Here is a 25,664-nt window from a genome sequence, read left to right as displayed (position 1 = left end):
CAAGTGTTGCTGAGGCATTTGCATGAAATAGTAGGGAGAGAACAGGTGCCCAGAAGCTGCAGGGCTGGCTCCTCTTCCACTGTTGTGACCAGGGATGTTTCACTGGGCTTGTGACTTAACCCCTCAAGCTGGCTTCTTTTAGGTTAAATGCCTCACAGGATCACTGTGTGGTCAACTCAGATAATACCTGTGATCTGTAGTCTGCTAGGCTCCTCTGTCCCTGGAATTCTCCAGGCAAGAATACTGGAATGGGCAGCCATTTCCTTCTCCAGGAGATCTTCCTCACCCAGGGATGGAACACAAGTCTCCTGCATTGCAGGTGGATTCTTTACCATTTGAGCCACAGGGAAGCCCAATACTTGTGCAAACACATAGCAAATAGCAAAGAGGACAGTGAACAGGACTTGCACTGGAACCTGGCTGGAAACACCAGGTGCTAAGTAACTCATATTCTCTAAAGAGAATCAGCAATTAAGGCCAGATTTTCCCTAACTCTGGGGGTCCCAAGAAGTGGCCCAACTATCATTATTGCCCTCCCTTGGCTCCATGTAAGGAGACAGGTGGGAGAAGGGAGGTAGGAGTTTGTGGGAGGATAATTTAAGATCAAATCGGGGGCATCTATCAGAATCATGTATGGAGGTGACTGGGTGCAGGGCCTTTAGGAGGCAGCAGTAGTCACACTGCTCAGGCCAGATGCTTGCTGGGGTGTTGAGACCCTTGGCCCCATTGGTGGGGGACATACAGTGATGGAGAGAGTTTTGGGGTCTCTGTGGGAACACAGAGATCATGCCTGCTTCAGCTATCTGAAGACAGGCAGTTCAGCCAAGGGAGAGAAGCACCTGGAACATGGTGTGTCTGAGGGGGATCCTCAGCTCGGTTTCCTTTGGCCCTCAGAGGGTAAGTAAGAGGATTCTGGCAGTTTCTGAGGCTCTGTATATGAGGACAGAGTGGCAGGGGCATGGACCACTGGAGAAGCCAAAAGGGGCCATAGCTGTCCTTCTTGGTGACAGAGCAGCTGGGCCCACAGTGCCAGGACCCTCAGAGCCATGCACAAATCCTCAAAGCCAAGGCTACCAGCGGCAGATGGGCCCAGACTGGACCTGAGTGAGGCCAGACAGCCAATGAGCACTTAGAATCTCTGTGTCCCCCACTGACACCTCATTAAGCTTCCCCAGAGAGGGTAGGCCCTGCAAAGAGAGGGGGAGCAACTTCAGCACCAGGCCTGCTCCGCCACCCCACCCCATGTTGTCCCAGTGAGAAAAGGATAGAAAGAATACAACTATCCTCTCCCCACTACAAATCCCACTTCCTTGCTGAATCTAGCTCCTAAGGGAAAAAAGGAAGAATGTCAAAAAATCAGATGATGAGATTGAGGCTTTAGAATAAAGTGAGACAAAAAAAAAAAGACTTAATGACCAAATGTTAGGAAATCTCAAGATGCTATTAAGGGATGAAAAAGTATGACTTTACATGGTCAAAGGCATGGATGGGAGCAATATAAAACTGTTTCACATTTGTATTCCTCTAAATTCCACAATAAACTGTGGAAAATTCTTCAAGAGATGGGAAATACCAGACCACCTGACCTGCCTCTTGAGAAACCTGTATGCAGGTCAGGAACCAACAGTTAGAACTGGACATGAAACAACAGATTGGTTCCAAATAGGAAAAGGAGTATGTCAAGGCTGTATATTGTCACCCTGCTTATTTAACTTCTATGCAGAGTACATCATGAGAAACGCTGGGCTGGAGGAAGCACAAGCTGGAATCAAGACTGCCAGGAGAAATATCAATAACCTCAGATATGCAGATGGCACCACCCTTATGGCAGAAAGTGAAGAGGAACTAAAGAGCCTCTTGATGAAAGAGAAAGTGGAGAGTGAAAAAGTTGGCTTAAAGCTCAACATTCAGAAAATGAAGATTATGGCATCCGGTCTCATCACTTCATGGGAAGTAGATGGGGAAACAGTGGAAACAGTGTCAGACTTTATTTTTGGGGGCTCCAAAATCACTGCAGATGGTGACTGCAGCCATGAAATTAAAAGATGCTTACTCCTTGGAGGAAAAGTTATGACCAACCTAGATAGTATATTCAAAAGCAGAGACATTACTTTGCTGACTAAGGTCCATCTAGTTAGGGCTATGGTTTTTCCAGTGGTTATGTATGGATGTGAGAGTTGCACTGTGAAGAAGGTTGAGCGCCGAAGAACTGATGCTTTTGAACTGTGGTGTTGGAGAAGACTCTTGAGCATCCCTTGGACTGCAAGGAGATCCAACCAGTCCATTCTGAAGGAGATCAGCCCTGGGATTTCTTTGGAAGGAATGATGCTAAAGCTGAAACTCCAGTACTTTGGCCACCTCATGCGAAGTGTTGACTCGTTGGAAAAGACTCATTAGGGATCAGGGGCAGGAGGAGAAGGGGACGACCGAGGATGAGATGGCTGGATGGCATCACTGACTCGATGGACGTGAGCCTGAGTGAACTCTGGGAGTTAGTGACGGACAGGGAGGCCTGGCATGCTGTGATTAATGGGGTCGCAAAGAGTCGGACATGACTGAGTGACTGAACTGAACTGAAAATTCAGATTGAGCAATAAATCTGTAACATAAAGCTTTAGTTTTTATTGTAGGTGGTCCCTTTGAACTTGGTGGATTGAATCAAACACGTGTATAGAGCATTGATTCTCAAACTTTAGCACACATCAGGATCGCCTGAGGGCTTGATAAAATAGACAGTTGGCTCCACACCCAGTTTCTGACTTAGTAGGTCTGGGGTGGGATTGAGAATTTGCATTTCTAGCAAGGTCCTGGGTGATGTTAACGTTACTAGTCTGGGAACTATAATCTGAGAATCACTGTGGTATGGATTAGAGCATCACTGAAGTGTGTATTTAACACAGCTTTGAAAATAGGCTCCTGAACTTCCAAAGAAGCCAATGAAAATGTTAATTTTATTTATTTCACCCATTTACTTTCCCTGGAGGAATCAAGGCTTAAAAGTTGCATTACGGCTTCATTGTATGAAAGAATGAATTGACAATCCATCACTCTACAAACAGCTGAGTCTGTGAGGTTATCCGGGATCTTCCCCATGTTCACACACCAGCCCTGCCATGGAGATGAGCTGCTACAGCACACCGTTGAGCAGGGACCCAATGTGTGAGGAACAGAGAAGTCGTTCTGCTTGTCCCTGAGGAAGCAGGAGTCATCCTTGCCTCCCCCAACATCCTCGTGATTCACAGCCAGTCCCCTGTGGTCAGGCTGACATCTCCCCATCAGAGGACGCACCCTCTCATGTGAATGCTGCTCAGTCAGGTTTGGGTAGAGCCGAGGATGTGCATGCTAACTGCTTCAGTCGTGTCTGACTCTTTGCAGTCCCATGGACGGTCTGATAGAATGTGGTCCACTGGAGAAAGGAATGGCAAACCACTTCAGTATTCTTGCCTTGAGAACCCCATGAACAGTATGAAAAGGCAAGATGATAGGATACTGAAAGAGGAACTCCCCAGGTCAGTAGGTGCCCAACACGCTACTGGAGATCAGTGGAGAAATAACTCCAGAGAGAATGAAGGGATGGAGCCAAAGCAAAAACAATACCCAGCTGTGGATGTGACTGGTGATAGAAGCAAGGTCCAATGCTGTAAAGAGCAATATTGCATTGGAACCTGGAATGTCAGGTCCATGAATCAAGGCAAATTGGAAGTGATCAAACGAGATGACAAGAGTGAACGTCGACATTCTAGGAATCAGCGAACTAAAATGGACTGGAATGGGTGAATTTAACTCAGATGACCATTATATCTACTACTGTGGGCAGGAATCCCTCAGAAGAAATGGAGTAGCCATCACGGTCAACAAAAGAGTCCAAAATGCAGTACTTGGATGCAATCTCAAAAACGACAGAATGATCTCTGTTCATTTCCAAGGCAAACCATTCAATATCACCATAATCCAAGTCTATGCCCCAACCAGTAACACTGAAGAAGCTGAAGTTGAATGGTTCTATGAAGACCTACAAGACCTTTTAGAATTAACACCCCAAAAAGATGTCCTTTTCATTATAGGGGACTGGAATGCAAAAGTAGGAAGTCAAGAAACACCTTGAGTAACAGGCAAATTTGGCCTTGGAATGTGGAATGAAGCAGGGCAAAGACTAATAGAGTTTTGCCAAGAAAATGCACTGGTCATAGCAAACACCCTCTTCCAACAACACAAGGCTCTACACATGGACATCACCAGATGGTCAACACCAAAATCAGATTGATTATATTCTTTGCAGCCAAAGATGGAGAAGCTCTATACAATCAACAAAAACAAGACCAGGAGCTGACTGGTTCAGATCATGAACTCCTTATTACCAAATTTAGACTTAAATTGAAGAAAGTAGGGAAAACCGCTAGACCATTCAGGTATGACCTAAATCAAATCCCTTATGATTATACAGCAGAAGTGAGAAATAGATTTAAGGGCCTAGATCTGATAGATAGAGTGCCTGATGAACTATGGAATGAGGTTTGTGACATTGTACAGGAGACAGGGATCAAGACTACATCCCCATGGAAAAGAAATGCAAAAAAGCAAAATGGCTGTCTGGGGAGGCCTTATAAATAGCTGTGAAAAGAAGAGAGGCAAAAAACAAAGGAGAAAAGGAAAGATATAAGCATCTGAATGCAGAGTTCCAAAGAATAGCAAGAAGTGATAAGAAAGCCTTCTTCAGCGATCAATGCAAAGAAATAGAGGAAAAGAACAGAATGGGAAAGACTAGAGATCTCTTCAAGAAAATCAGAGATACCAAGGGAACATTTCATGCAAAGATGGGCTCCATAAAGGACAGAAATCATATGGACCTAACAGAAGCAGAAGGTATTAAGAAGAGGTGGCAAGAATACACAGAAGAACTGTACAAAAAAGATCTTCATGACCCAGATAATTACGATGGTGTGATCACTCATCTAGAGCCAGACATCCTGGAATGTGAAGTCAAGTGGGCCTTAGAAAGCATCACTATGAACAAAGCTAGTGGAGGTGATGGAATTCCAGTTGAGCTATTTCAAATCCTGAAAGATGATGCTGTGAAAGTGCTGCACTCAATATGCCAGCAAATTTGGAAAACTCAGCAGTGGCCACAGGACTAGGAAAGGTCAGTTTTCATTCCAATCCCAAAGAAAGGCAATGCCAAAGAATGCTGAAACTACCGCACAATTACACTTATCTCACATGCTAGTAAAGTAATGCTCAAAATCCTCCAAGCCAGGCTTCAGCAATATGTCAACTGTGAACTTCCTGATGTTCTAGCTGGTTTTAGAAAAGGCAGAGGAACAAGAGATCAAATTGCCAACATCCTCTGGATCACCAAAAAAGTAAGAGAGTTCCAGAAACACATCTATTTCTGCTTTATTGACTATGCCAAAGCCTTTGACTGTGTGGATCACAATAAACTGTGGAAAATTCTGAAAGAGATGGGAATACTAGACCACCGGACCTGCCTCTTGAGAAATCTGTATGCAGGTCAGGAAGCAATAGTTAGAACTGGACATGGAGCCACAAATGGGTTCCAAATAGGAAAAGGAGTATGTCAAAGCTGCATATTGTCACCCTGCTTATTTAACTTATACACAGAGTACATCATGAGAAATGCTGGACTGGAAAAAGCACAAGCTGGAATCAGGATTGCCAGGAGAAATATCAATAACCTCAGATATGCAGATGACATCATCCTTATGGCAGAAAGTAAAGAAGAACTAAAGAGCCTCTTGATGAAAGAGAAAGTGGAGAGTGAAAAAGTTGGCTTAAAGCTCAACATTCAGAAAACGAAGATCATGGCATCTGGTCCCATCACTTCATGGGAAATAGATGGGGAAACAGTGGAAACAATGGCTGACTTTATTTTGGGGGGCTCCAAAATCACTGCAGATGGTGATTGCAGCCATGAAATTAACAGACGCTTACTCCTTGTAAGCAAAGCTATGACCAACCTAGACAGCCTATTAAAAAGCAGAGACATTACTTTGTCAACAAAGGTCCGTCTAGTCAAGGCTATGGTTTTTCCAGTGGTCATGTATGGATGTGAGAGTTGGACTATAAAGAAAGCTGAGCACCAAAGAATTGATGCTTTTGAACTGTGGTGTTGGAGAAGACTCTTGAGAGTCCCTTGGACTGCAAGGAGATCCAACCAGTCCATCCTAAAGGAGATCAGTCCTGGGTGTTCACTGGAAGGACTGTTGTTGAAGCTGAAACTCCAATACTTGACCACCTGATGCAAAGAGCTGACTCATTGGAAAAGACCCTGATGCTGGGAAAGATTGAAGGCAGAAGGAAAAGTTGATGACAGAGGATGAGATGGTTGGATGACATCACCGACTCGATGCACATAAGTTTGAGTAAGGTCCGGGAGTTGGTTATGAATAGGGAAGCCTGGCTTGTTGCAGTCCATGGGGTCTCAAAGAGTCGGACACTAGTGAGCAACTGAACTGAACTGGAATCTCATTAGAAATGCAAAGTCCTGGGCCCTACCCTTGACCTTCTGAACCAAGAAGTCTGGAGTGGGGCTCAGAAATCTCTGTTAACAAACATTCCTGGCATTTCTGATGCTGGCTCATGTTTGAGAACCAATGTCAATATTACTGATCTAAGTGACTCAGTCCTGTATCAGTATCCACACCCTGCCCAGCCACACCAAAGGCCAGAAGTGTTAATGAGGGGACCCCACCTATTGCCCCTCAAGCAAGCTCCTTGGTAACCTCAGATTGTGTCTAGTGGCTTCAGTCCATAAAATAGGGGCACTTTGTTACTAAGGTGCTTTTTCCCTATTGCCACACTGGCATCTGGACTGAGGATGAGCAGGTCCCTCTTGTGTCTGTCCCAGAGCCTCAAGTACATTAGAGTATCCATGGGGTTGAGGGTGGGGGGAATGGGGTTATGCCACCAGGCGAAACAGCATGAAGCAGAATAAAAATGTCTCCAAGGGAAGAAACAAATGCAGCAACCTGAGTGGATTATAAAGCCACAGTCATCTTTCAAAGTAAATAGCAATCAGTCTCGAGGACCTAGGAGGCTTTCAAATAATGGCCAACATGTGTTGATATTGACAGTGACCCATAAATCTCAATTTCTTTGGGAGAAACTGTTGGGCGGCATTTTAACTCCAAGTCATTGAATGAAAAGGAGCAAGATTTACCTCTGCCGTGAATCTGAGTGGAGCATCCTTGGAAATACGACCCAACAGACACGGAGTTAAGCGCTAATTGATGGCCTCCAACATGCTTCATAACACTCCATTACCCAGATGGGGAGTGTGACAGCTGAAACGTGGACCAGCTGAGCCTGGGGTGAGCAGCCGTCTAAGAAGGACAGAGGGCCGTGGGGCTGCCACTGCTGTCTGAGCTGCCCGCAGAGTGACTTATCACTGCCACCCCTCCATCAGAGCTCTCACTGCCCTCACCGGTGCGCTGGGGCACTTTGGACCCTGCCAAGCCCTTTTTCGATGGCTCTTTTAGTTTGCTCCTCAGCAGTTTTCTCATTATGTGTGGCCAGTCCCAAGCCTGCTGTTTGTCCTCCAGGGGAGTCAAGAGGCCTTTTTTCAACTCTCCAGTTTCTTGTGACTGAGAGCAAGGCTAACTGGCCCCTCCTCTCTGTTCTGCTGTTTAAAGAAGGCATTTTATTTTTTATTATTATTAAAAATTTTTTTTTACATTGGAGTATAGCCAGTTAAAAATGTTGTAGTAGTTTCAGGTGCACGAGGAAGGGACTCAGCCATACATATATGTTTCCATTCTCCCAGCTCCTCTCCCATCCAGCCTGCCACATAACACTGAGCAGTTTCCTGGGCAACACAGTAGGCCCTGGTTGGTTATCCATTTCAAATACAGCAGTGTGTACATGTCAATTTCAAACTCCCTAAATGTCTCCTCCCCTAATTCTTCCCCCTAAAGAAGGCATTGTAGGTACCATTTATTTCCTACTTGTTGGACACTCTGCTAAGTGGTTTTGCATATTTTATTTGATCCTTAATAATTGTGTGATGACTTTTGTAAGCCTGTTTCTTCATCTTAAAATGGGGGTGATTTTACATGCATACTCACCTCATAGGGTTGCTGGGGAATGAAGCCCTGGCAGGTGGGGAAGCTGCCCACTCAGCGCTGCCTGTCCCCACCCATGCTGAGTTAGTTGCTATCCTCCACATCCCTGGGCCACACTGATGTGTGTGGGGGTGGTCATCTCATCGCCTTGACATCCCCAGTTTTCAGCACAGCATCTGGCACAGTTGTGCTCATAAACACGGTAGAATTAGGAAGGAAAGCAGGAAGACTGCAGAGTGAGCCCCAGAAACTCCCAGTCCTGAGCTAAGAAGTTGGGGTTGGGGGACCCCAAGTGGGGACATAGCAAAGAGACATTCACCTTGACTTGAGGGTGAAGGGAAGACCGGAAGAACTTTTGTCAGAGAGGAAAGAAATTAAACAGCTTCCGACTTTGAGTCCAGGTGAGGGCAGTGATTTATCCAAAGTTCCGGCGATAATTCATGGCTGACGTTTACTAGTGTAGGCTGCATTTGATCCACTGCATGAGGAAATATATTACCTGAGACAGACAAAGACCCAAGGCAAGGCACCCTCGAGGTACCCGCTGGGTCCTAACTCCCCTCTCTGGTGGTCACTTAGTGTCTCTTGCCTGCTGCTACCACACTTTCTTTCCCTAGGGGCTACTGAGGTGTGCTTTAAGGGCACTCCCTGCCCTTCTATCTGAGCACTTAGTGAGAAGTACATGAAGACCAGGTGTGAGAGAGGTGCGTGGAAAACACAGGTCTTGGAGTCAGGGAGACCTCAGCTCAGATCTCACAGTATCCTTTCACTGGCTTGGATAAGACAGAATGAATAAACCCCGTTCTTCACAAGCAAAATGAGAACAACAATATCCACTGTATAGATTATAGGTTGTAAGAATTAAGGCCTAAACATAGTAATGAGGCAGATCCAGCTGGATTTGAGGCAAAGACCTGCCTTTTGTCCATCTTCGCATTTCTTCCCATTTTCAGGTACAACCAGTGCTGGCACACTGCCTTATATCTAGTTGTTGTTTAGTCGCTAAGTTGTGTCCGACTCTTTGCTACCCCATGGACTGTACCCCACCAGGCTCCTCTGTCCATGGGATTTCCCAGCCAAGAATACAGGAGTCGGTTGCCATTTCCTTCTCCAGGGGATCTTCCCAACCCAGGGATCAAATCCATGTCTCCAGCTTGGCAGGCAGATTCTTTACCTCTGAACCACCAGGGAAGCTCTTATATCTGGAAGTAGGTGCTAATTACTAGTTCACCAAGTAACCGAGGAGCTATTTTGTGTTCTTCAGAATGTTGTTTCTCAAAGTGTGTTTTGGGGACCAGCCACATTGGAACGACCCAAACACTTGGTAGAAACGTAAGATCTTGGAGCCCATCCCAGATGTACTGAAACAGAACATTCATTTTATCAGGCTCCTCAGGTGATTCATATGCACGTTAAAATTTGAGAAACTGTTTTAAAGAGAGCCATCTGAAGTTGCCTGCATGCAAAGTTGCTTCATTCGTGTCTTACTTTGTGCAACCCGATGGACTGTAGCTCGCCAGGCTCCTCAGTCCATGGGATTCTCCAGGCAAGAATACTGGCATGGGTTGCCATTTCCTCTTCTAGGGGGTCTTCCCAACCCAGGGATCAAACCCATGTCTCTTATATATCCTGCATTGGCAGGCAGGTTCTTTGCCACTAGTGCTACTTCAGAAGCCCCATCTGAGGCTGAGGGAAGCTTAAAATTCCCATCAATTTCATGAGCGTTGTAGGGAATTTATAGGCCAGACAACAACATACCCTCTTCCCACCCTTACTGGTCTGAAAGTGGGTTGCTGGTTCCCTGAAAACCTGAAGGACTTACATCACTTCTGTGAGGTCCATTGTGGGGACAGAATCAGCTTGTCCCTGCATGTGTGTTTTCCAGAGTAGATTCTGGTCTGGAGAGTATTTCCATATTGCAAATAGATAGCTGCATCGTAGCTGTAGAGTACAGCCTCTCTCTATGCGTCTCAAGTGACTTCAGTCCCCATGCTTTTAGAGGGGGAAGTAGAGCAAGACCTGAACATCCTGCACCTCTGGGTGTTTTTTTCCATTATCACCAGCAGGGATCTGGAATTTGCCAGATGAAATGACTTAAAACTGATTTACTTAAAAAAAAAGTGTATGTTGGTTAGTTGAAGAGGGATTTACTCAATGGTCACTTGTCACATGCCTACTCCATGTCAGCTTCTGTGAGTCCTGGGGAGACAATGGTGACTACCTTGTCCCTGCTTTTGAGGTGTTCCTAGTCCAGTAGGGAGAGAGAGATCAGCAGCTAATGTAAGAACAAGAGAGGTCGTTGGAGGCCTGAGAGACTGGGCTCAAGTATATATGTGGGAAAGAAAGAGAACAGAGACTTACAGACATTCATTTTCATATATATACATACAGTGAGAGATAGAAATCAAATGGTTCTGTGTCACACACACACATAAATATGCATAGAGAGAGAGAGTAACTATGCTAACATGTTAACAGTTATTGAATCTGGAGGGTATACAGCAATTCTTTGGGCTCTTCCTTCAATTTTTTCTGTACTGGGATCCTTTGGTAATAAAAAGTAGGGGAAGCAATGGGAGCATTCAGTGAATCAGAAGAGCGTTATAATGGAGGACGACTTAGCAAAGAGTACATTCTTACAAATGTTTTATGGCCAGTCATGCAGAGTTGCTTTACATAGTTTCACATACCTAGATGACCCATTTCATCCTCAGAACAGCCCTATTGGGTCTCTAATACCAACCCCACTCACTACTGAAAAGCAGAGGCCTGGAGACTATGGTGATTTGCTCGAGGCCACCTGCAGTCCGTGACATAGCCAGGATGGAAATGAGGCTTTTAGACTCCAGATCCAGGTCTCTTTTACCCAGTCTCCCTCACGATCTGTGGTTCACTTCCCCGAAGAGAAGCTGCGGTGTTTATCTTCCCAATCCTGCTTTGTCTCCCGGCTGGCGATCATCCTCTCCTCCTTCGGAGTCTGTGGGGCCTGAAGGGAGAAAGCAGACACCTGGGAGAGGATGGTAGCCATCCCTGACTGAGGCCAGGGTGAGTCTAGGCAGTGGCCTGGCTGGGGACAGCTTGCCTGTGTGGGGAAAATCGCCTTCCCAAGCCAGAGAGAGGCCAGGGGGGCTCACAGTGAGCACCTCCCTTGAGGATGACCCTGTCTCGGGCGCCGAGCCAGAGGGTGAGTTTTATCACTCACCCCCACCAGCAGCCAGATAAACGGCTCCTTTTTGGTCTCTAGCCAGTTATTGCTCCTGTTGCCAGAAACTCTTAATCATGCTGTTGGAAAGGGCCGAGCCCCCTCCCCCACAAGCTGCCAGCTGGCTCCTGTGCACCTGAGCTAGCCATAGCTTTCTGCACCACCAGTAGCAAAAGCCCCTTGTTTGGGCCTGGTTTGGAGGGTATAGACTTATACTTACTTTCCAGTCTCAGGTGTATTTATAAGCTTCTTTTTCTAATCCTGAAGTGCCACCACCCCCAGGGAATTGCTGAAACTCAGACAGAACAATGATGCCCCAGGCTGACTGACTGCCTGACTGCCATCTGCAAGCCAAGCAGAGACGCCTCAGGAGAAACCAGCCCTGCTGATACCTTGACCTCTGACTTCTAACATCCAGGACTGAAGAAAATAAATTTCTGTTGTTTGAACCACCAGTCTGTGGTCTTGTGTTGTGGCAGCCCCAGCAAAGGAACATACTGATGAATTTTGGATGTGGTAGAGACACGAGACCCGCACAGAGCTGGTGTGTGGGTACATCTGTGAGCAGATACGGGCCCAGGCACCACTGCTTGAACTGATCATCTGGATGTCTCCAGGTGTGAGTGGATAGCCCCACCCTCCCTTCTAGATCTTCTCTCCAGCTCTTCCTGCTTTTGAAACAGGAGGGAAGGAGGCAGGGTACAAACTTTAAACGAATGACAGCCCCAGGACATGACATAAACTGCTTAGAACAAAATAGGTCCAAGATGGTGGACAAGTCAACTTTCACTAGAGTTTGAGTCTCAGTGTGTTCTTGGGCTCCAAAATCACTGTGGATTTTGCACCAGTGAAATTAAAAGATGCTTGCTCCTTGGAAGAAAAGCTATGACATACCTAGAGAGCATATGAAAAAACAGAGACATCACTTTGCCAACAAAGGTCTGTATAGTCAAAGCTACGGTTTTCTCAGTAGTCTTGTACAGATGTGAAAGTTGAACCATAAAGAAGGCTGAGTGCCAAAGAATTGATGCTTTCAAACTGTAGTGCTGGAGAAGACTCTTGAGAGTCCCTTGGACAGCAAGGAGATCCAGCCTGTCAATCCTAAAGGAAACCAACTCTGAATATTCATTGAAAAGACTGATGCTGAAGCTGAAGCTCCAGTACTTTGGCCACCTGATGTGAAGAGCCAACTCACCGGAAAAGACACTGATGCTGGGAAAGATTGAAGGCAGGAGAAGAGGGTGACAGAGGATGAGATGGTTGGATGACATCACTGACTCAATGGACATGAGTTTGAGCAAACTCCAGGAGACAGTGAAGGACAGAGAAGCCTGGAGTGCTGCAGTCCATGGGGTGGCAAAGTGTCAGACACGACTTAGCAAGTGAACAACAAAAATATGATCATTGAAACACATCAGCAAGCTAAGTGGCACACTTAACATTGCTCTGACAGTTCTGAGGCCAATCATCAAAGGTCAAAAAGTGGGTGGTGGCCCAGTTCCTTGAATCCTTGCCCCTTCCCTGAAATATTAATAGTTGGAATACTCCTCCCACTCATTAGCCTATGAAACTCAGCCCGTAAAAACTAAACATGCCATATTCCTAGGCTGCTTTCATTTTCTGAGACAGTCAAAACTCTGTGGAATGTGTTTCTCTTTAAATAAATCAATTTCTTATCTATCACTTTGTCTCTCACTGAATTCTTTCTGTGATGAGACATCGAGAACCTGTTTCATTAATTCCTGAGACCAGGTGTGAGACTGCGTTCCAGTCCAAATGTGAGTTACATGGTTTCACTTTGATATCACCTATTCTGATCATAAATCTCAGGGACAGGAGTCCCTCTGTGTGGCTGAAGGAGGTGGCCAGGCTATGACAACGTACCATGAGGACCTCGTCATGGAACAGTGGCAAGACCTCACCAAAGGAGACTTCTCAGGTGCTATCTGCTGATGTCACCAAGCTCTCTGCAGAGGGTCTGGCTCAGCTTGCGAAAATAACTCTGTTCCTAGAGGATTCTTGGGTGAAGAAAAAAATATTTTAACCTTTTCACAGCATCCTTGGTTGCCTTAAATTGGCCCAGAATTTTCAGGCTTGATGCTATAAGGCCTCTTCTTTTTTTTTCATCTGCCTGGATTTGTGCTTGCACCTTGTTTCTGAGCTTGACTTTGGGAAACAGTGGCTGTGATGAGAGCTGAGACACAAGGGGACCAGGACTTTGTCCAGGCGTGGATTTTCTCCTGGGCCATTAAGGGGTAGACATCACTCACAATGGGTAAGATGAGTACAAACTTCTAGTTAGAAGGGGCCAGGCCCAGAGAGGCTCAGAGTATGTCTGAGGCTCCCCTGACATTGAGTAACATTCAAAGTGGGAAACCTCTGAAAGCAAATGTACCCATGTGGGCTCTGAAGGGAGCCAGCATCACCAGAAATAAGCACCAGTGAGGATCCCAGGGATCTTGGAGCTGCGCTTACTGCTTCATCCCTCTTAAACCACAGTTTCCCCTGTAAAGTAGTGACAATGATACTTATCTCCAGGAAGGTTGCATGGATAAAGGAAAACAAATAGACAAAGCATTTGGCACATTTAAAAGTTCTCAAAATTAGTAGTTACTATTATTTCATATAGGCTTTACCTGGTGGCTCAGAGATAAAGAATCTGCCTGCAATGTAGGAGACCAGGGTTTGATCCCTGGGTCAGGAAGAGCCCCTGGAGAAGGGAATGACAACCCAGTCCAGTATTTTTGCCTGGAGAATCCCATGGACAGAGGATCCTGGAAGGTTATGGTCCATAGGGTTGCAAAGAGTCAGACATGACTGAGCAACTAAGCACATTATTTCATACACCTCGTTTCTACTCAAAACAATGTAAACATCAAATGTACATTTTTCACTGTCATTACTCAAACCGAAAGCAAATGCGTGTCTGGACCAGTAGAAAACAGCCTTGGGAAAGGAAAGGTCGAATGGTTATCTACTGCTTGGCTTGCTCTTACGGAACTGCACCTTCATCCCTCTGGTTTGGGAATCTTTGAATGGCTCAAGGCAACTTTGTTGCACTAGGGTTAAGGCAGGGTCAATGTTTCATGTTTGAAGTGGATAGAACTTTGTGTTCATATTTCTCTCTCCCGTTAATGGTTAAATAGCTGACAGCTGATGAGGTAGGTGTTAAAGGTCTCAGGGCACCACAATGGCTCTTGATGAGCCCTGGTGACACTCAGGCTGTCAGTGCTGGAAGGGCCAACACTGGTCAGAGATTGTAGGCTCAGGAGGTGAAGGCAGGCACCCAAGGCTGTTTGGCTAGGGCAGAGGTATCAAGAGATGTCAATGACATTACCTGGGTTACTGGGTAAGTGAGAAAAGGAAAACAAACACAACAGCAACAAAAATGAGCCTTGCTGGCAGCCAGACCATGATGTTCCCAACTGAACATAGACAATGCCCACAACACAGAAGCAACATGCTACAAAAACTCTCTGCATCTATGTTTGCAACAGGACAGAAAGGAGGCCACTCTGGCTCCAAAAACGTGACCAGACATTGCCTGCTTCCAGCTAACAAGGACTGACTGCTGCTCCTGTAGCAATGCCAGTTTTAGCCTCGCCTGCTGGAATGTTATTGCTTAAATTAAGCACTATTCACAACAATTAATTAGATTAAGATACCAGATAGCTGAATGATCCCCTCCCCTTTTGACAGAATCCCACTGAGAACGGCTACTACTGTGCAGCATTGACGGTGCAGTGGTGAGCACAGCTGCCTTGTAGAATTCCCCAGCTTCCCCAGCCTTTCTGTAGTCTCACCCAGCACAAGCCCAGATTTTCTAAGAAGCCCCTCTCAACTCCTCATGTAGGGATGCTCTCGAGTTTCTCTGGAGTATGTCTTCCCTAGCTGCAGTAAGCCAAATAATCCTAACTATCATCTGATTCCAAGTGTGTTCCCTGTACCCTTGGCTGGTGAATCTTTGCATCTGTAAAATGGGCATAATGATACCTACCCAGGATATTGTGTGAATCAAGTGACATCATGCAGGTAGGAACAAGATTTTTTTTTTTGAATGAGTATTTTCTTATTTATTTGGCTGCACTGGGTCTTAGTTGTGGCTTGTGGAATCTAGTTTGCTGACCAGGGATTGAACCTGGGTCTCCTGAGTTGGGAGTGTGGAGTCTTAGCCATTGGATCACAAGGGAAAGTGAGTTTTTAACACTGAAATTGCCATAGGTCTATAAACTAGTGTGATGTGGAATTTGCAGATGGTTCTTTTTTGAGACTCAGAAGAAGGTATTATACTTTTTAAATTGTAGGTTCCTATTCAAGGTTCTATTATGTGTACCTGCCTCAGTTTCATTGGTATAAATCTCTCCTATCATTTAGTGTTTAGGAATAGCAATTAACATGTAAACTTCAAACAGACTTGCCCATGGGTAAGTCTGAGTGTTGGTCGGCCTCAGTCAGGTGAGGTTGCAGAGCCTGTAACTTCTGAGCCCCACCCCTGTCTTTTCCTGCTGATAACATGGCTTTCCATCAGGGAGTGGCTAGAATTTCAGCCAGGCTGTGAGACAGAGCCATCCACCCAGCAGGAAAGGCAGCCAGTGATAGAGTCCCTCCCCTTTCCAAATACCAACTTCAGTGGCAGCCCCACTGCCTCCAGGGCGAGGGCCAAACTCATTAGCGTGGCCTCTGAGGCCCTCATCTCCGACCACTTCTTTTGTGCCATACCCTGAGCTATAGCAACTGTCTGTGTGCATGTACTCAATTTATATTTAAGACTGTGTGTATGCTCAGTCACCTTAGTCACTTCAGTCGTGTTGGACTCTTTATGACCCTATATGCCCTTCTCCAGGGGATCTTCCTGACCCAAGGATTGAACCTGCATCTCCTGCCATTACAGGCAGATTCTTTACCCCAGGGAAGCCCAGCAAACATCTCAGGGGTTCCCAATTTCATTTTATGTTTTCAAGTCTCCAAGACTGGCTCATGCTTTTCCTTCTGCTTGCCATATCCTTTTACTTCTCCTTCAAGGCTCATCTCGAATATCAATTCCTCTATAAAGCCTCCTCTGCTAACTTTCCTGCCTTGTGATGTTTTGTATCTAATTGTGCACTTATCACACCATGTTGAAATTATACCTCTTCCAATCTCTAATACGCACACGCACAGACACACACACACACAGTTGTAGGAGACTTCAGATTTCATCAGCTGGGAAGCTCCTTGATGAATGGAAGTGTGCTTTTTTCATTTTTGTATCCTCAGGAACACCTTTTTGTACAAACCATGGGGCCTGGTACACAGTAGGGGGTTAATAAATGCTGTAATTTGTTGTTGTTGATCTTGTTAAATTTCAGAAGTATATTGTTTTCACTCTTTTGGTCTCTCCTGGGACAAGGAGACTGGAACATTTGTCACTGGAAAGTTTTTCTCAGTCATGGAAAGGCCGGTCCTAGTCAACTAGGATTATCACAGACTCTGCCCAACTCATGGTAATGCCCAGCTCATAGGAAAAGAATTTGTTTGATCCTATTTTCAGGCCTGCTAAGGCATGCTTTACTGTGTATGGTTAATTCATTATTGCAACTAGTATTTTTCTACCAATTACAACTAAATCTCAACTTGGGAATTGCTTTTTTCAATTAAAGAACCACTGCCTTTTCAGCATGATGGTATTTTATTCTGGAGAATAAAACAATTTAAATTGTCACGAATATTTAGTGGTTTTATATTATTTGGAATATGGCTACTCTTGGGCTTCCCTGGTGGCTCAGATGATAAAGAATCTGCCTACAAAGCGGGAGACCCGGGTTCAATCCCTGGATCGGGAAGAGTCCCTGGAGAAGGGAATGGGTATCCACTCCAGTATTCTTGCCAGGAGAATTCCATGGAGAGAGGAGCCTGGCAGGCCACAGTCATGAGGTCACAAAGAGTTGGACACAACTGAGCAACCAACACTCTTACTCTCCCTTGAGGGAAGTCAATATTCAGGATCATGAACACTGATATCCCTCCATTTACCTGCTGCAGGATACTGAGAAATGAAAACCAGTTTTGCCCCAGGGTTTGCATTATTTCTGAGGGGAGAACTTTAAGCCAGGAAGTCAGGGGACCTGGGTTCAAGTCAAGTTAATGTTTTGGCATTAACTATTTTTGTTTTTCAGTGGTTCTCTCTCCATGTGTAGACCCCAGACCTGAAGCAACACCTGCGACCTTTAGAAATGCAAATTCCTGGATCCACCCAGGCTCACTGAGTCTGGAACTTGCTAACAAATTTAATAGAACCTTTTATTTTATAAATAAATGAGATTTAATAAAATCATATTTTAATAGACTTCTAGTACACACTAAAGTTTGAGTCTGACTAGTCAAATCCCTTTGGTTTATCATTTTGATATAAAATTTCAAATTATTCAAATCATTCAAGCAAAATAGTATATACAAACTATAACATTACATAAAATTTGGAAGACAGAAATTTAGGTGTAAACTCAACTGAAGTATGAACATGTTTGTTCCTTTTCTTTAGTAATTTTTTTCCCTCAAATACACGTGTTTTCATGGAATTATAATCAGAAGACACACACAATTAGGTATGCTACTTTTGTCCCACTTAGCCTTGGAATGAAAATATTATTCAGTGTGCCACTTTTATATCATCATAAGCAGCCTCAACCACCTCTGAGCTACAGATTGGTACCTCCTGTCTGTCTGATCAGCAGTGACATTAGATTAGATTAGTGCACAATAAACGTAATATGCTTGAATCATCCCAAAACCATCTCCTCCCACCCCAGTCTGTGAAAAGCTGTCTTCCACAAAACTGGTCCCTGGTGACATAAAAGGTTGGGGGCCGCTGGTCATGAGAACTATTTTCAGTAGTTCCACAATACGTTATCTAAAAGCTGTGCCAAAGTGTACCTCACCAGGACCCTGAAGGTGAGCTGGCACACATGGAAGAGGAAGTGCTGGGACGGACATGGAGGCCTCCCCTTCTCTGTACTTCTTCCTGCCCCTCCCCCCAGATCCCGCAGAAACATCGGAACTATGAGTGTTTCTGGAAATAGTCATAAACAGAGAGGAAAGTGATGTCAGTCAGTAGCCCTGAGTTTTCCAGAGGTATCCAGAAACACAGGTTTTACCTTACCTAAATCCTTTCCTGAAACCCTGAGGCTGCCAAGAAGTCGCCACGCTACCTTGTGGCAACATCCAAGAATGATACCTTCTCTTGAGAAGTACAGCTGCCCCCTGACCTGAATCCAGGTTGTCTCCTGGCCCTAAGCTGGGTGCCTGAGTGTCAGCAGCTGGGTGCACCTGCTGTCTACCTTAACAGAGACTCCACTCTCTGCAGGACTAGCTGGGCTCTGACCCATTGTTCTAGTTTTAACCCTGGGGCTAGAGTCTGGCTAGGATCCTCAGCACATTTGGCAGGGGTTATGGGTGGAGGAGCCTGGTGGGCTGCAGTCCATGGGGTCATGAAGCGTTGGACACGACTGAGCAACTTCACATTCACTTTCACTTTTCACTTTCATGCATTGGAGAAGGAAATGGCAACTCACTCCAGGGTTCTTGCCTGGAGAATCCCAGGGATGGGGGAGCCTGGTGGGCTGGTGTCTATGGGGTCGCAGGGTCGGACACGACTGAAGTGATTTAGCAGCAGCAGCAGCAGCAGATGTTTTACCTGCTCCTGGCCAGCCCCCTGCCCTAGTGGGGTGGACTGTAATCCCTGGCTGACAGGGCCCTACTCTAAAACGAACACTCTTCTAAGAACCAGCATACACCTATGAGAAATGCTGTGCCTCGTGTCCTATGTGGACCTCAGGGATGTCAGAGACACCCCAGGCTGAGGTCAAGGTGATCATGTGTCCTTGGAGAATGTAACTGGAACTGCTCAGCCGTGTCTTGTGCACCAGGCCTAAAACTGGGCAAGCCTCTGGCCCAGCCCTGCTTCTCCTTCCCCTCTCCCAGCTGACTCATCTGCAGGGACACAGCATGCCTCACAGCAGTGTGGCAGCTGGTATGGAAAACAGGGCAGTGGAAAGGTGGTGGTGGGGATCTTGTTCACCTGGCCCAGAATTAAATATGGCTTCAAGTCCTGAGCCCCTTGTGAAAGGCGAGCAGGGTGGGAGATGGCCTGCAGTCCTGTCTCCCCAGACTACTCCTCTCTGGGTACCATGCCCTCAGGAGGGCTCCAGACTGGCTTAGCCACAGGCAGGAAGTCTGGCAGTATGGTGGGAGGGGCTCTAGCAGAGGGCAGGCACGATTTCACAAGAGTTCTATGGACTGACTTTCTGCTGATTCGACTTCATGCACTCGCCTGGGTGAGTTCCATCTCTGGATCCCACCTCGGATGTTACTCATGAATGACCTTTCCTGCAGTTGTGGAGGCCTGTTAGGAATTTGCAGGCCCCATTGGGGATGTAATTCTGGGCCTCGCAAGCCTGTGGGGATGGGTGGAGGTGGTCTCCGAGGGACAGTAAATCCAGGACAGATCTAATTGCCGCTAATCAGGTGGTTTTTTAATTTTTTTCTTTTACGTGTAAATACTTAAAACACAGACACACATACAGATTCCATGGCCTTAAAACTCTATCGATCTTTACATATACTTTTAATCCCTAGTGATATACAAATATAAGAATTTTTTATCGTAGTTGTGATTCAATATATAATTCATTTATTCCTGTTTTCTCCCCCACTTTATTGCATATAAAATTTCCTCATACTTGTTTTTAAAAGCTACAAGACCAATTGTTATGTAACCTTTTGGAGGTCACTGATCTTTTTGATAATTTGCCATTATAAGTGCCTAAGTGTTAGCAGTAAGGCTTTTATTTCAGATTCTCATCATTATTGCTCCACAAATTTCCTGGCACTTCTAGTAGCAGGTATTCAACACAATGCTTGTTTAAAGGAGGACTTAGTAATAGCCGCCCGCTCCCTCCTTGATGGTTTATTGTTGGGCACTCAAATTGTCTCTAGTTTTTGACAGTTGTGATGCACTGCTGCTGTCAACTCCTTCCTATAGTTTTTTTCTCCTTCCCAGAAGGCCTGTTTTTGGAAGATGTTTGAGCTTGGAAAACATGTGTACTTTATTGTCTCTGTGCCTTTGCTTATGCACAAGGAAAGCCTCCTTCTTGTTTGTCCAGATTCTATCCTGTAAGACTCTGCTCACAGGCTGACTCCTCCCAGAAGCCTGTCTTCTACCTGTACTTGGAAGTGAGCGCTTCTTCATCTCTACCTGTGCCTTGACTGAGTTAATTCAGGCTGTTGTAACGAATTACCATAGAGTGGGTGGCTTGTAACCAATAGAAACTTATTTCTTACATTTCTGGAGGCTGGAAATTTGAGATCAGGGTTCCACCATATTGGGGTTCTGGTAAAAACCCCTTTCCAGGTTTCCTCATATGGTAGAGAGAGCCAGTGGGTTCTCTGAGGTCTCTTTTAGAAGGAGCCCATTTATAAGGTCTCCACCCTCACGATTGAATCACCTCCCAAAGTCCCTACCTCCTAAGATGTCATCCTGTTGGGGGTTAGGATCTCAACAGATGAATTTTGTGGGGGACACAAACATTCACCGCTTTTTCCTCCTCTCCAGTGGTACTCATCACATTTTATGATCCAGTTGAAACAAAATTTACATATACATCTTATCTCCTTTATTAGACTGTTTATACCTTATATATGTAAAACCCAGAACGGATCATTTTAATACCATTTGTTCTATGAGAACTATTTTCAGTTATATGCATCCATATATGCAAAAACCAGTAATAATCACTATTTTCTTGATTTGTTATTTAGTTTTAAAACAACAATTAAAAAAAGAATACATTTCCACTTTAAAGATATACAAATCCATTAAAGATATTTCCTGGAAGAACCCACATTTTTACTTCCCACACAAAATATTATACCTCACAGTTCACTGTAAAACCTCTTTTTCTGTTTTACGTTTTAAACCCAAAAGTCTAAGCGGTCACACAGGATAACAGAATTGAAGTCAGATTCTATTTCTTTGTTTTTTAAATCAGTACGATATCATTTTTAATTTTAAATCTACTATTTCTATTTAAAGGCAAAAACAAGCAATAAATACCATGGAATTTGGGATGTGAGATGACAAAGTAAGTTGGGAGGATACTGAACAATTAGACAGTTGCAATGAGCATACATCGTGGTCAATGAACACCAGGGACCAACTATGTAACTGGGGGGGGGTGGTCCTCTAAATTGACATTAACAGAGAACATATATATTCAAGGAGAAGTGATATGGACTGTGATCATTTGAAGTTTTTGTATACATTAATAAAACTCAGTAGTAACCATAGCAGTTGTTTACAACTCTGACCAAAAGAACTGTTTTGGAGGAGGTGTTAATTTTTATCGCTGGCATTATTTAGAATCGTGATGATAAGTTTTTATTACTGTCACATTCTCTATGGATTATGGCCCCCTTACTGCCCTCTGGCAGTGCAGGCAGTTCCTGTCTTCCTGCCCCTGGTCAACCTGATTCGTCAGTAAGCTTGCGGGGAGCAGGGGCGGCCGTGCACTCCACATTGTACAGTGTCTGCTGCACAAACAAAGCAGTTCTGAGTGAGGGCCTTGGCGGGACCTCTAAGGTTGACTCCCTTTCCCTATATCTGAGGCTGGTTTTCTTTGTGTAGTCCAGACAAAGTAACATTTCACAACAAATTCATTACAGAAACAGATGAAAAAAAGCCCAGCCCTTTTTATTAAGCCAAACATGAAAAAAGTAGCAGAATTTCTCTGTGACCCAGTGTCACTCTTCTGACTCATTTTTCATTGTTGTTTGGCAAATACCAGTTATTCCTCACAATATAGTGTTTCATATGCTAACATGTGATGAGTTTGTTGTTATTATTCAAAACATTAAAAAGTGTTTTCCATTTTAGTCTCTAATACAGTAAATACTGATAGCTGTATTCCACATAAAAAAGATCTCTTTGGAATTGTGACTAATTTTTGAGAGTGTAATGGGACCGTCTGGGAAGTTGAGAATTTCTGTACTAACGCGCCGCCTTCAATGTGGCAGATGCCTATGTACACTGGTTAAATGAGTGAGGGACTGATGGATGGGCTTCAGCTGCTTCTGGGATGTGGAGGCTGTGGCGGGAAGTGCAGGGAGGGGTGAGGCTCCTGAGGCAGTGCTGGTGGATATCAGTGGGCGGTGGGGGCTGCCAGGGTCTAGGAGCACTGGCTACCGTTTAAGCAGTGTTGGCCTCAGGAGTGGGGTCTGGGGATGAGGGTAATGGAGGCTCTGTGTCCTAGGGTCTTCGGGATGCTCACTGTATCTTCTTTCCCTTGGCATTGGTGGACAGGAATTACCCAATATTCCTCTCCTGGGAGAGGAACTGAGCAGAATGGATTTCTAGGGATCCATGGCTGTTAAACCATGAGGTGAGAGCACAATGGCCAGAACCCTATAGCATTAAGCAGATAGATCCAGTCTAGGGACCTCTTGCTCCTCTTGTGGAATCTCCGGAAAGTCGTTTTTCTGCTGTCTGACTCCACCACAAGGTGAAGGTGGGGTAAGATGTTTGTGCAATGTCTGGCATATACTGGGTGTACAGTACATTAGTGGGTCCATTAGCAATGTCATCAATAATAATAAAAAGAAGTAAGCTGGGAGGTCTGGGGTTAAGGAGGAGGGATCCCATGGGAGTTCTTCCTGGTATATGGACACTTGGTCCTGAATAATTCATTGCTGTGGGGGCTGTCCTGTCCACTGTAGCATGGTTAGCAATATCCCCGGCTTCTAAGCCCTACTTGCCAATAGCACTGTCTCCCTGGTTCTGACAGCCAAAAACATCCCCTGGGGGGCAGTTTGGGAAACTATCCTACCAGGCATAGATACTCAACCTTCTAGGGCTCCGTGGTGGGGTACCTGGTTGCCTGCAGTGCCCCGGGAAGAGAAAGATGTCACACCAGCCTAGTGCACACAGATCTGACTCACTCCCCGCAGAAAATATTCTGCCAAGATGTTCTGCTCTCAAGGAAACAAAAGGCTTCCTGTCTCTGATCCTTTTCTCTGAAGAACCTTCCTGCTAATGGGAACTTCCCTCAGCATTTGGCAAGCCAGGACCCTGGGGAAGCAGTAGCTGACCCGCACAGGCTTTGCTGAGAGAAATGTGGCTAATACCCAGCAACCCCGGGGGAGGCTGTCCTGCCTTTCATCCTTCACCTTGACTCTAATGGCGTCCAACCCCCAAGTCTCTACTGAAACATCTGGTCTGATCAGAAGCAGAACAAATAAACCAAAGGTGGTATATTCCTACAGCAGGATGCTACAGTGACCTGAGTGACAGTGTCATACTACATGTAATTGCATAATGTTGAGTGAAAGAAGCCCAGAACAAAAAGAGCACATATTATATGCAACCATTACTGAAAAGCTCCAAAAAGTCAAAATAATCTATGTTAAGGCTCCAAGGATGCGTGTGCAAGGGAGGCTCCTGGGATGCTGGCTTAGGTTGTGAAAATTCATTGAGCACTTTATGATAGAGGTATTTTTTGAGATATATGTTATGCTTCGATAAGAAATTAAAAACCTTCTGGGCCAAAGGGCAGGAAAGGCCCTTCACCAATATCCTTGTGAACACAGGGAGGAAAAATTATGGACAATTCTGCCTGCATGGCTCTAAGTTAATATTTTTGGACTCAGTTTTGTAAGTGAGATGATGTATGCAAAATAACTAACCTGGTAGTTGACATACAAAATGCTCAATGAATGGTAATAATTAATACTGCTAATAAGTTATTAACTGACCTAATATATAAAATAATAATTAAATACAAAGAATAGCCTTTTTTTCTTCAAGGAGAAAAAAAATATTCTGGAGTTTTTGGGTATGTCTTTGGGTAGTAAGCTTCTAATTCTTTTTGGAGCTCCCTCCAGTCATAGTCTTAGAGGAAAGAAAAACCAGTAACCAACACAAAAATAAAGTCCCAAAGCCCTGTCTCATTTGGCCAAAGTGTTCAGTTCACTTCAGATCCATCATGTATTGATCCAATGCACTCTTTAGCCAGGAACCTGTGATCCACCTGCCTAATCAAGCATTTGGATCACCTTGACCATCAACCTATGAATTTCCAGAACAAATAGGTGTGACTGCTTAGTCTCAGAGTAAAACTTTGACAGAAAAGTGAGGTTTAGAAAATGTGCAATGATAGCTCCGTGTTCAACCTGACTGGAAAGAAGATTTTACAAATTCCTCTCTTCTGAGAAAGCCAGCAATTAGAAAATCTCAGCAAGATAGAAGGTTTCATTACAAGCTGTTCTCTTCAACTGCAAATTAGACACCAAATTAACTCTCAGGAAGATCTGAGACTCTTTCAGATTATTTGCCACCAAAGAAGTCTTAGCCTGACTATTTCTGAATCAGATATGAGAGAGACTTCATCGCTTTGAGAAGACTTCTACTCCTAGAGCAGTTTCCTAAAATTTAAATTTCAGAATTTTCCGAAACGCCTACAAACAGCTACATGTCTCTATGACCTGTGATGCCGATCACTGAATCACCTAATACACTGTGAAGCAAACTCTATCGGACATAGTCAAAAGGCGTGGATTCACTGCAATGTACATTTAAAGAAGAAAGTCCATGCCCATCTCTGGAGAAAAGGCAGGCTCTTACCTGGTCTCAGGCTTTGTCCATGGGCACTTGATTGGATCGAGATGCACAAAAATAAGAAGATAGAGACATACAGGGGATTTTCCATTTCTCCTGTTTCACCTGGGGTCCGAGGTCCTCTTGCTAATTTCTGAAGCTAAAGAGACAAGATTGCCTATTGATACTTTGTTAGGGAAGACTGTCCATTAATAATTAACCTTTTAAACATGTTCTCTAGTGTTCAGACTCTTTCCTTCCTACACCCAACCCCCAAATCTAAATCTGCCTCATGCAAAAAAAGAGAAGATTGATTTACAGAAGTATTTTTTATCCTGATACATTTTGAAAATAAAATATCTTGTCATGTATTCTTGCCTTCCAGGGCCAAGGTCACAGTTCCAAATGCATCAGTTTGAAGTTAATACGTTTGGAAATTCTGTCAAAGGTCAGGGATAGGTGGCTTCCACAGAGTTGCCTAAGTCTCTCTCTGACAGCACTGTAAAGGGGATACAGGCAGTGGTATTTCAAATGCAGACTAAACTCAAAGAGAAAGGAAAGGACTCTGCTATGAGGAGAGCCCCCATGGGGTCTGTTTTCTTTTGAGTTTAGCAAAACTACTGGTCCTGTGGTCGAAGAGTGATGGGCAAAATTTCTATAACTGAAAGGGGCAGAAAACCTCTAATGTCAGTGTAAAAAGGAGTTGGTAAAGGAGCAAAGATGCAGAACTGGATGCTTTTGCTGGGGGCCGCTTTGAAAA

At 44.8% G+C, this 25,664-nt stretch overlaps 1 protein-coding gene across 1 annotated transcript in view; it reads right to left on the bottom strand.

The window, feature by feature from the left end:
- The window catches only part of LIPC (lipase C, hepatic type), a 161,139-nt gene extending 136,093 nt beyond the window's left edge, over positions 1-25,046 (bottom strand). The window contains exon 1 of the mRNA XM_068963907.1: positions 24,932-25,046. Coding sequence (XP_068820008.1) covers positions 24,932-25,016 — 85 coding nt within the window. The 5' untranslated portion in view covers positions 25,017-25,046. The remainder of the gene's footprint in view (positions 1-24,931) is intronic.
- Positions 25,047-25,664: the final 618 nt, after the last annotated feature.

The sequence above is a fragment of the Capricornis sumatraensis genome, chromosome 2 (assembly GCF_032405125.1).
Source record: "Capricornis sumatraensis isolate serow.1 chromosome 2, serow.2, whole genome shotgun sequence".
Lineage (NCBI taxonomy): Eukaryota > Metazoa > Chordata > Mammalia > Artiodactyla > Bovidae > Capricornis > Capricornis sumatraensis.
Note: the sequence above shows the minus strand (reverse complement) of the source record. Positions and strands in the feature narration are given on the sequence as shown.